At 46.0% G+C, this 12,366-nt stretch overlaps 1 protein-coding gene across 1 annotated transcript in view; it reads left to right on the top strand.

The window, feature by feature from the left end:
* LOC132157164 (attractin-like) overlaps window positions 1-12,366 on the top strand; it is a 69,026-nt gene that overhangs the window by 40,077 nt on the left and 16,583 nt on the right. The window contains exon 26 of the mRNA XM_059566377.1: window positions 1,041-1,119. Within this exon, the coding sequence (XP_059422360.1) occupies window positions 1,041-1,119 (79 nt within the window). The remainder of the gene's footprint in view (window positions 1-1,040; window positions 1,120-12,366) is intronic.

The following is a 12,366-nucleotide window of genomic DNA, read 5'->3' as shown; positions in this document are numbered from 1 at the left end:
TCGTCGTAGAAGAGTCCGGGTGCTAACCTGGCCTGCCTGCAGTCCAGATCTTTCACCTATAGAGAACATTTGGCGCATCATTAAATGAAAAATACGTCAAAGACTACCACGAACTCTTCAGCAGCTGGAAATCTATATAAGGCAAGAATGGGACCAAATTCCAACAGCAAAACTCCAGCAACTCATAGCCTCAATGCCCAGACGTCTTCAAACTGTTTTGAAAAGAAAAAGAGATGCTACACCATGGTAAACATGCCCCGTCCCAACTATTTTGAGACCTGTAGCAGAAATCAAAATTGAAATGAGCTCATTTTGTGCATAAAATTGTAAACTTTCTCAGTTTAAACATTTGCTATGTTATCTATGTTCTATTGTGAATAAAATATTGGCTCATGTGATTTGAAAGTCTTTTAGTTTTCATTTTATTAAAATTTAAAAAACGTCCCAACTTTTCCGGAATTCGGGTTGTATGATAATCACTTAGATGTGGTCATGCGTCATGGCTAAGACATGTGATACATACACACATGTAACATACTTACACCCAACTGTAGCTGTGGTCGCCCATGGTTCTTTATCATTAGTTATGTCAGATCAGCCATGATAAATTACACCAACTCTTCATAGCCTCTGTGTGTGCGTATGTGTGTGGGTGAGCTATTCCCAAAACCCAGAGCAAATGTATTTCAGCTCTGCGCACACCTGCACTTATAAGGTATAAACATGCACCTACACATTTATGATTCTGTCACATACAGCCCAGTTCTCCTAAACACGAGAAGCGCATTCATGAGCTTTGCCCCCATTACCATGAGGATACCAACACTCCTGTTCTTTAGCACACCTGCGGCTGTGAAACTACCTCTAATCCATTAAACATGAACAGCCCCGTGTGTGTGCTTCAGATGTGATCTTGACATGAATCAGTGGAACGTGATTCTTTCATTGTTTTTCATAAAAGAACATCCAAAAACATTAGTGATTGTCCTCTTCCTTTCTATTTCCTATTTTGTCTTGTGTGTGTGTGTGTGTGTGTGTAGCTGTTTCCTGTCCTTGCTTCTGGTGGCAGCAGTCGTATGGAAGATAAAACAGAGCTGCTGGGCATCACGGCGCAGAGAGGTCAGTGCTATAGCGTTTCCCTTGTTACCTGTGGAATTTCATTGACTTTCAATGCCACATGATGCTCTACACAGCTTTGAACCATCCTATTAATGTCACATCAGCATCTTCAAATGCAGTCAGTCAGGTTGGTCAGATGCATACATTAGGCTGTTTTGGGACAATTCCACTAGAGGTTGACCAATATATCTTTATCTATTTTATCTATTTTTATTATTCAATATTTTTTTTTTTTAAATGGGCGTTGATATCAGATAATATCAGTAACACTTTACTTAAAGCCTTTATCTATCATGCATTATAAAAGGTGTTTGAATGCATTTAATTAGGGGTGCACAATAAATATCGGCCAATAATGAATGCGCATCTCGTCAGCAAAGCCAGTTCCCTAATTAGGGGTAAGTTCCATCCATTTCACCTAGAGTAGCACAGAGATGTTGTTAACTGACAAGCTGCTCAAATCCACATTCATTATCAGCGGCTCCGTGTAGTAACAGCTGTGTAACAGTAACATTGCTACACTTTAACACTGTTACACTTTGATAACATCCATTTTAAATTCAACTGGAAGTATTTACAACAAGATATAATGTGTTAGAATGCACATTATGAATAATAATAATTAGTGCTGTCAAACGATTAATAATGGTTAATCGCATCCAAATAAGTTTTTGTTTGCATAATGTTTCTGAATTCTGAAGGGGACAGGGGAAAAAAACCTTTTTTCAGGCTTTTTTTTCTTATGTATTTTAATTGGATATCAAATACACTGCTGGATGATAACCAATTATTTTTATTCTATAATATTTTTTCTGTATTTTCCTAATAACAATTGTAGAATTTGTGTATGCAAACACATATTAAGGCAGAATAGTTTCTAATTGGCTTGATTTCCTGCACTAAGTTATTACTTCTACTAGACCGCTTTGGATTTTCTGTGCGACAGCTCCCTCCGGCTTTGAGTAGGAGTGAAACGTGCACTGCATAAGAGAGTGTTTAGTGCTCCGTAATGGTCATATTGTTTTGTTTTGGTTATGAATAAATCGTCTGGTCATATAAAGACTATCTTGTTTCTTCGCCCATGTGCTCACACATCCAAAGCACGCACACAGAAAAAAAGTGATTTTAAATGCATCTGATTGACAGATAAATCATGGTCGATCTATCAGCCAGATGCATGTAAAATGCATGCATTCTTATTTCAGTGTTGTTGTTGTTAATGTTGAGGTTATTTTAGCATTATACATTTAGTTTAACTGCAGTTAAAGAGTTTTTTTTTTAACCATTCACCTGAACTGTGTGCATGTATTTTAGAAACTTACATTGTTTTTGCTCCATCCATGCAATAACTGCATCCTCCTATCAACCGAGTTCTCTTACGAGAGCTCTCTCGTACTGCGTCTTAGCTAAGACGCTACGGGAAAAGTCTCTTTTCACGAAATACTGAAGCAAAAAATTATCCTTAATTTTGTATTTTTGTAAAGCGCATTTGCAGCAGTACACAGCCATAGGCGAGACGGCTCGTTCGCTCATTGGCTTGTTCTGCGGCAACTGCACAGCCTATCGAGCGCGGGCTGATGCAACATCAGACCAATAAGGGCGCTTCGCGCCCTTCTTGCCACTTCCCGCCGAAACGGGTGTGGCCCAACCTTTAAAAGGAGCTCGAAAAGGCTGACTCACCTGATTTTTCATCTCTTCAGCGAAGCTCACGCATCGCTGGATCACGGAGGAAGCAAGCGCCGTCTGAGAAAGCACATCAGCAGGACGAGCCATTCTGAAGCTGCTGGCATCGCCGCCTTCCATTGCCGTTCCTGTTGCGCTATCCGGCGCCTATATCCTTTCAATCCTGTTATATACAAGCTGTTCTTTATGTGTGTGTGTGTGTTCGCCCTGCGACACACACTCGTAAAAGAGCTCGCGTCTTTTTTAAGATGCCTTCCTGCGGCTCGTCAGAGCCCCACTCAGCGAGGGAGACCGGTACGTCATCTGTGTCTCCTGCCTGGGTGAAGATCATGCAGCGCTCGCTCGTTGACGGCGGATGCCCCCACTGCGAGCTGTTGCCATGGTGACTCTGAGGACTCGCCTGGCCTTTTTCTCTGAGCCTGCATTATCCGCTGCGCTGAGGCGCCGTAAAAGCATCGCTTCCAGCGGATTCCGGAACCGTCTTCAGCTCAACCGAGCTCGCCGGTTCGCCCTGCTTCACCGGCCCCCCCTGCATCGCTTCCCGGTGGGCAGCGCCCGCTGTTTGCCGGCGCGTCGTCCGAGGAAGTCGATCTCAGGGCCGCGTCGGGGGAAGAGGACACGCGCTCTCTGCTAGCTTCGGGCAGTGAGGGCTTGGCGAGCTCCGAGGATCTCGCGCCTTCTGCTCAGAAGCCCAGCAGACGAGCTGACATCGAGAAGGAGCCGGGGCGAATGCTCGTGTTGGCCGCGATGAGTCTCGGCCGCGAGTGGTTTGCACCAGCGCCCCCCCCCCTCTCGTTCCCGGCTGGATGGTATTTCCCTTTCGGATGAGCGTACTTCTCAAAGCCCGCCTCATTTCTTCCTGAGCTTCATGAAGAGGTGGCGAAGGCTTGGAACGCTCCATATTCAGCACGAACTCGTTCGTCTGTCTCACTAGCATTCTCCACACTGATGATGCTAAAAACAGGAACTACCACTCACTTCCGCCGGTGGAACAGGCGATAGCGACGCACCTTTGTCCGCCCTCTGCTGGACGGCGGCAAAAGCGGTGTTGCCATCTAAAGCCTCCTGTGTGACGCTGCGTCGGCACTACTAACGATGGCTGCTTCATCGAAGCGCAGGTGTACGAGTTCCGCTGTGGCCGAGCTCTCACCCAAGCGCGCCGCTGTTTCAGTTCCAGGAATTGTGACTGTCTCAGCGTTTTCTGCAATGCGCAAGCCTGCACAGTTGCCCTCTTGCCTGCACACAAAAGCCGTTATCACAACAGCTTCAGCAACGCAGCTCGAGACCCCCGTTCTCGCTCTACTGGCCGTCGCCCCGCGCCGCGGGGACCGCGGCAGAGGATTACGGTGAGGCCGGGAGCCCCGAAGCCATCCTGGGAAAGCCATCTACGCATGCTGCATGACGCTGTGTCGGCACTACACACGATGGCTGCTTCATCGAAGCGCCGGTGTACGAGTTCCGCTGCGGCCGGGCTGTCACCTAAGCGCGCCGCTGTTTCAGTTTCCAGAGATTGTGACTGTTTCAGCGTTGTTTGCAATGCGCAAGCCTGTACGGTTGCCCGCTTGCCTGCACACGAAAACCGTTATCACGGCTACCCAGATATTTCCCGAAAAAGGTGTAATTTCTGGTGTCCCGGCCACGGCCGATGGTGCTATAAATGTAGTGACGATGCCCACTGCTCAGTGCCCATCTCCGCATATAAGCACAGCCCTTCACACAGGGCTCGCGCCTATAAAAGCGACTCAAGTCGATCACGCGCACTACATAGTAGACGTGCCCACTCCTCAGTGCCCACAATCACTATGTCACACGCGTCATGTGGTTTCTGTAAAAACGAAACCCGTGCACGTTCGTCCGGCCACGGCCGATGGTGCTATAAATGTAGTGACGATGCCCACTGCTCAGTGCCCATCTCCACATGTAAGCACAGCCCTGCGCAGACAGCGAGTTGAAAGTGGTAAAAGTGCACACATGCAGCCCACGGTTACTCGCAGATATATCGAGTCCCACGGGACCTGCTCAGCCTCCCTCCAGTCGGTTAAGCGCCGGAACGGGGTCGAGGAAGAGCGATCTGCCCGCTGTGATCAGCGCGCTCCCCGCCTCAGATGCGCAGCACACTCGAGCGCCGCCGTTGCCCAGTCAACAGAGCGCGTTTCGCATCCAGCCCTTAGCCATTCATGCAGATGCATGGTCAGTGCTTCCAGGGGTTTCGGATTGGGTGCTAGGCATTATAAAGAGAGGCTACTCGCTACAGTTTTCTCGACGCCCACCGTGCTTTTCAGCGCGCGTCGAAACTACGGTCAAAACAGAAGTAGCACACATACTTCGGGCCGAAATATCAAAACTGTTGAGCAAAGGGGCTGTAGAGCCTGTGTCTCAAAGCGAGGGGGGGCTGTACAGCAGATACTTTCTGGTGCCCAAGAGAGACGGGGGTCTCCGGCCCATACTGGATCTAAGACAGCTGAACAGGCATTGATGAAACACAGTTTCAAAATGTTCACGACCAGGAAGCTCCTCGCGCAGATTCGCAGAGGGGACTGGTTCATGTCAATAGATCTGAAGGACGCGTATTTTCAAATACAGATAGCGTCAAACCACAGGCGATATTTGAGATTCGCCTTCGAGGGCCAGGCATACCAGTTTGCAGTCCTGCCATTCGGCTTGTCCGTAGCTCCTCGTACGCTTACGAGGTGCATGGATGCAGCGCTCGCTCCTCTTAGACTCAGAGGCCACACGAGTGCTGAATTATTTGGACGACTGGCTGGTTCTGGCCCGATCATGAGCGGAGCTCATGGACCACAGAGCCGTTTTACTCGATCACCTCGAGAAGCTCGGCCTCAGTGTCAATTGGGTGAAGAGTTCGCTGAACCCCAGTCAGACGATCCTGTTTCTGGGTATAGTTCTGAACTCGTGTTCCATGACGGCGCGGCTGTCACCACAGCGCGCGATGGGCATTCAGCGTGCAGCGAGTTCTTTCCGCTGTGGCGCGACTGTGTCGCTCAAACACTGTCAAAAGATGCTGGGTTTCATGGCCTCAGCATCTCCGGTTCTGCGGCTGGGCCTGCTCCGCATGCGCCCCCTGCAGTTCTGGCTGAAGGCTCGGGTGCCGCGCAGAGTGTGGGCGTCTGGCCGGCTGCATTTCAAGGTCGATCAGAGCTGTGTTGCGGCTCTAGCACCTTGGACAGCGAACGGCTGGTACCGATCAGGTGTAAGCCTGGGGACTTCCCCGAGTGTGAAAATGGTGTCGACGGACGCCTCCACTTCGGGATGGGGAGCGCTGCTCGAAGGCAGACCGTCCTTTGGCCTATGGTCAGAACGGGAAAAGCTCCATCATATCAACTGCCTGGAAATGCTGGCAGTGGAGAACGCGCTGACGCGCTTTTGTCCCCATATCAAGGATCACCACGTCATAGTCCGTTCGGACAACATGTCCGTGGTGTCCTACATAAATCGCCAGGTCGGTCTCGGGTCCCGAAACCTGTGCAGGCTGACGGAACGCCTCCTGATTTGGGCTCAGCGCAACGTGCGCTCGCTGAGAGCAGTGCATGTGCCTGGACTGCAGAATCTGGGTCCAGACAGGCTGTCCAGAGGCAATGTTCCTACGGGCGAATGGTCTCTACACCCGCAAACAGTCCGGCTGTTGTGGGAGAGATTTGGCATGGCGGAGGTGGACCTCTTTGCGTCCCACGAAAACGCTCACTGCCCCGCGTTCTTTTCCAAGAACGAAAGCGCGCTGTCACGGAGATGGCCGTGCTGCCCGCTTTATGCGTTCCCTCCCGTCTCCCTCCTTCCGCAGGTGATAGAACGGGTGAGAGAAACGAGATGTTCAATACTGCTTGTAGCACCTCTTTGGAAGAACCAACCATGGTTCCCAGATTTGATGCAGTTGGCAGATGTCGCCCCGTGGCCGGTACCGTTGAGGAGAGACCTCCTCTCGCAGGCCAGGGGCTCGATTTGGCACCCTCAACCGGAGTTGTGGTCCCTCTATGTATGGGCACTCAATGGTTACCCGCTGATCTTGCAGTGGGAGTGCTAAATACCATCACTCAGGCTAGAGCTCCGTCGACACGACGTCTGTATGCCTCGAAGTGGTCGGTGTTCTCCAGCTGGTGCACAGCTCGAGGTTATTCACCCCTTAGTTGTGAGGTGACGGAGGTCCTCTCCTTCCTTCAGGAGCTGTTGGATAAGGGCAGAGCCCCATCCACGCTCAAAGTTTATGTGGCTGCCATCGCGGCGTTTTCTGAAACGGCGTCCGGTCAGTCAATAGGAAGGAATGATTTAGTCATCCGGTTCCTCAGAGGAGCTAGGAGGCTGAATCCTCCCAGACCTCCGTCAGTCCCTATGTGGGACCTCGCGGCGGTTTTGGAGGCCTTGAAAGGTCCCCTTTTCAAGCCTATCCAATCGATTAGCCTTCAGCATCTGTCGTTCAAGACAGTATTCTTGTTGGCTCTCGCTTCTGTGAAGCGTGTGGGTGATTTGCACGCGCTCTCGGTGAGCCAGTCGTGCTTGGAGTTTGGGCCCAATGACTCAAGAGTCATACTCAAACCTAGGCACGGTTATGTGCCGAAATCCCTCAACACACCGTTTCGGGCTCAGGTTATTGCCCTGTCTGCCCTGCCGGTGTCAGGGGAGGATGGAGACTCGAGTCTTCTTTGCCTTGTCAGGGTTTTAAGAGCTTATGTGTCTCGCTCTGCTGCCTTTCGGCAGACGGAGCAGCTATTTGTCTCGTTCGGTGGGCGTTCCAAGGGAATGGCTGTTTCGAGACAGACTCTATCCAGATGGATAGTTGACGCCATAGCGTTAGCTTACGCTTCCAGGGGCCTTCAGTGCCCGTTGGGCGTCAAAGCACACTCTACAAGAGGCATCGCCTCGTCGTGGGCGTGGTCTACTGGGATCTCCTTGCAGGATATATGTATGGCGGCAGGTTGGGCCTCGCCGTCTACATTTATCAGGTTCTATAACCTGGAGGTTCCCGCCTTGCAAGCAAGGCTGCTGTCGGTATAGGCGAATCAGGGCCCTGAGGGGAATTCTGAGTTCACGAGCGCTATGCGCTGCCGACTGTTATATGGGCAGTATTGCGTAAGACCCGCATTGCCACATTGGTCAGGCCTTGCCTCGGCTGTGTGACGTCATATTGCCGCATCTACGGATGCTGCTAGATATGGGACGGAGGGCTTTTTCCCTTTTCTGTCCTGGACTCTCTGTGAGTCCCTCAGGTGACTGTGCACTGTAAATCCTGGGCGTTGCTTCAGGTTTATTGGTGTGTGATCCCTGCGCGCACGGCGTTTTACATTGGGTTCCCGTAGCGTCTTAGCTAAGACGCAGTACGAGAGAGCTCTCGTAAGAGAACGTACTCGGTTACTAAACGTAACCTCGGTTCTCTCTAGAAGAGCGAACGAGTACTGCGTTCTCTGCCGTGCGCACGATTCACTCTGGTTCGCTTCGGCGATGAAATAAATCAGGTGAGTCAGCCTTTTCGAGCTCCTTTTAAAGGTTGGGCCACACCCGTTTCGGCGGGAAGTGGCAAGAAGGGCGCAAAGCGCCCTTATTGGTCTGATGTTGCATCAGCCCGCGCTCGATAGGCTGTGCAGTTGCCGCAGAACAAGCCAATGAGCGAACGAGCCGTCTCGCCTATGGCTGTGTACTGCTGCAAATGCGCTTTACAAAAATACAAAATTAAGGATAATTTTTTGCTTCAGTATTTCGTGAAAAGAGACTTTTCCCGTAGCGTCTTAGCTAAGACGCAGTACTCGTTCGCTCTTCTAGAGAGAACCGAGGTTACGTTTAGTAACCGAGTACGTTTCTATTCACTTATACTGCTGTGTAATATCGACAGTATGACCCATTTCAAGAGCTGACAAAATTAAGATTTAAAATCAGAGCATAGTTGAGTGTAAAACTTTTGTGTTAATGTATTTTTAACAATTTGTTGATCATTACCAGTTAATTGATTTATTACATTGCGGTCAGATTTGTTAAAAATAAGAAAATGTGCTGAAATATGAACCTTGATTTACGGCCCCCACAGAGACGGAAGAGGTTTGGTCTTGAAAGGTTTTCAAGAAGCCAGTTTAAACCACGCAGGGGTGTTTATAAGGGCTAATGTGAGTGTCCTTTAAAGGACCCTCTTCACCATCTGGCTTAGTGAAGTGCTCTCTTTCATTAAAAAGTGGTAATACAAACATGCATTCATATGCGTACATGCACTTCACTTCCTATCTCAATCTTGAATGTAAAGTTTTGCACTCTTCTGACCCTTTAACTTCAAGCATGACTTTAACTAATCATCTTCATGGCAACCAGACATAGACAGCTAATTTGGGGCCAGTAAACAGACTTTTTTCTCTTATATTTCAACCTGATACATTAGACATTTACACACTATACAATTTTGAGATCTGCCATTTAATGACTCATCGGTATTAGCAAGAATTTGAAAGTTGTTGCTTTGTCCTATTTTTAGTCTTTTATTGTAAGTCTATACTTTCTTCATATACTTTTTAATCATTGTTAAACTTTACATAAGTTTTTAATTTATATTAAATATGATTGTGAATAATAAAGATGCACATATGTATATGTCCTGCTTTTGAACACCACTGTCCTGTTTGAAGGTTTGAAAAAGCATCGGAGGATTGCTCATATGTCAAAACTGTAATTGCAAATCAGAAGTGACCTTTTCTCAAAGCGCTCTGCGTGGTGTGTGTTTGTGTGTGCGCGCACGCACGCACGGACGCAAGTAATTACACAGAATTCCTCCGGAGGTGCTCTGAAAGAGTTTCCAGGTAAATCTTTCAGTGATTAAATATCACAAGCCTCACAGGCAGAGAACGTATTGTGACCCAAAAATCAAAGATGCGGTTTATCAGTTTTTCAGGTACTATCCTCTGTAATTGTTAGATATGCAAATGAGGGCCATTCAGCCGAGATGAGCTGATGCTAACAGACTGCTGATTATTTTCTTTAATCTTGTGAATGTGCGTCATTCAAAGAATATTACAGAAGCATCCCTATGAAATTTCTATTTAGTCGCTTTTTAAAATGAGACCGCATGCTCCTACATTTTCAGTTGTGAATCCATGTTGCACACTTACTATTGCATTGGAGAATATTTTTGATTTATGTGTTTGTGCAAATAGAGCATGTTGAAATCTGACTTTGTTATTAGTTAATATTCATTATTTATGACCCAATTAAATTAACTTTACTCTCTTCCGATCAATGAACACACTTATTCTCAGACACAAAGGTAACAAGATTCAAGATTTATGATGAGCATGAGCTCCTCTTCAGTCATCGTCACTGGTCCTCAAACACACACACACACACTAGCTCTCGCACCTTTATTGATGAGGCTGTGAATTAAACTGACAGAGAGTGGCTTGTGAATTAGCTGTAGTGGGAATAGCTGTCGATATTCTCTGTCCGTGTGTGTGTGTGTGTGTGTGTGTGTGTGTGTGCTATAATGAGGTGGCCTGTGCTTGTGTCTCGTGATTGTGTGTCTCTCTTTTATACTGAGAAACAAATGCTTGTTACCAACTCTAAGGTTTTTTATTTTTTATAACTATATATATATATATATATATATATATATATATATATATATATATATATATATATATATATATATATATATATATATATAATTTATTTTTAGTCATTGTGGTTGTTATAAGGGTTATATCATGATAAATCAATTCTTAGGTCTTATTATCTGACTTTATAGCCATTTTATTATGAAAACCTGCTGTAACTTCGAAAAAAAAATCGAAACAAAGTACATAAGGTTAGATACTATTATTCCTAAGCATTAGAAGAACTGATACAAAGAGTAAAACCTTGTGCTGTAAATCAGAGAAACAAGCAGTTGATATTTATTTTTAGCAAAGTCCCTGATCATTTCAGTGTGATCTTAACATTTCCCTGCAAATTGTTTTGTGAACCTGTCACAGTGCAACGCATGGTTTTCAAACAGTCTGTTATTGAAGGAAGCTGCAGTTAAAAAGTATATTGTAGTCAAAATAAAAAGCACAGCTCAAATGAGTGCAGCAAAATGTCTCATGTCGTGTGGGAAAGAGAGTGTTTACATGGTCATAGAAAATATTTAATACACAGCAGCAAAAAAGGGCCCGCTTTTAATTCTAAGGGTCCGTGAGAGAGTGGAAACTAAATATATAAATAAAATATGCACTAAGTTTGCACTTTCTGGTGCAAAATGCCACCACCATATATGTGGACTAAGGGAAAATGTCATAACTATATGACCTTGGAAAGATTTAGGCAGTTTGCCTTGATTGAACTTGAACTGTTTTCATTAAGGGAGATCTGGGGGGAAAATGAGTTTTGGTGTGGAAGGGGTTAGTGATCAACCCCTCCTGCTTGTCCTGGAGACAAATGTCATTCATGAATGGCATGTGATTGTTATTGGTCCTCTTTGTTGTCTTGATGATCTGTAGCTGGTCTTTATCGTGGGAGACGAAGCCAAAGTGAAAGAATAATCGATGTAGGCAGAATTAATTTTCATCTGTATTCTTTCTGAATGCTTATAAGAATTAATTCTGTCAGTTATTCTCTCATTGTAATTTTGATCAGAATTCGTTTGAAAAGATTCTTTATGTGGGGGTTTTTGGACAGTGGAAGTCAAATCCTTGACCATCTGTAGCTAGTCAAGACTGATGGATTTTAGCTGAGATGGCAAAGGTTTTGAGGTCTTGGCAGAATATTTCTTGCTTTTTCAGAGTAACCGAGAAATGTCAGAATAGTAAAAATCTCCACAAATCCTGTGACAGTTGGTAAACGTAGTGTTGCACTGTTGCAGGAGATACCAGGTTGGGTCCAACTAGCCCTTCTGATGTTTAATTTCTTGAAAACACCTTGTTGACTTTGTGTTCTGTAATGTTGTAAAAGTCAACAAACAGTGAAGTCACTTAGTTTCATTGTGCTGTCCTGTACAAAGCCTCATCTTCCATCCCAAGACTTTGGGAGCAATGTCCTTTAGGTGTTCTCTGTAGTTTTATTTAGCTGTTATTTGGGTTGGAATGCACTTTTCTCACCAGCACAAGATTGAACTGTCATTGCAGTCAGTTCTGTGGAGTAGAAACACTTCTTGGTCTGTTCACCTCTACACTAATGTTTTATTTGTCTTGACATATTTCGCGTTTCGCCTGTGTGAGATGGTTAAGGGAAGCATTACATGATCAGAGCTCCTCTGGGGCAAACAGCCCCTATCGTACTTGAACAGTAATCCTGGATGTTGTTCCATCTCTTTTTGAGAGCATGAACAAAGTGAATATGGCTATATGTTTATAATTATGAGGTTTGTGACAGGATTGTATGATTAAATATCCTATAATTACGGCAGACCCTATTAGAAATGATAACCTATTATTATTCAAGGAGGTGAATTATTCTGGGTGATTGATTTTTCTTTTCATTTATTTTTGTTTTGTTTTAGTTGAAAACAGCAGATTTAATTTAGGGGTGGGCAATATACTGGTAGACACAATTAACCGGTAGAAATTTGACAACTGGTGATGTAACGTTTGAACTATCGTTTCTGTGGCA

The sequence above is a fragment of the Carassius carassius genome, chromosome 14, assembly GCF_963082965.1.
Source record: "Carassius carassius chromosome 14, fCarCar2.1, whole genome shotgun sequence".
Taxonomy (NCBI): domain Eukaryota; kingdom Metazoa; phylum Chordata; class Actinopteri; order Cypriniformes; family Cyprinidae; genus Carassius; species Carassius carassius.
The sequence above is the reverse complement of the archived record's forward strand: the minus strand, read 5'-3'. Positions and strand labels throughout refer to the sequence as shown.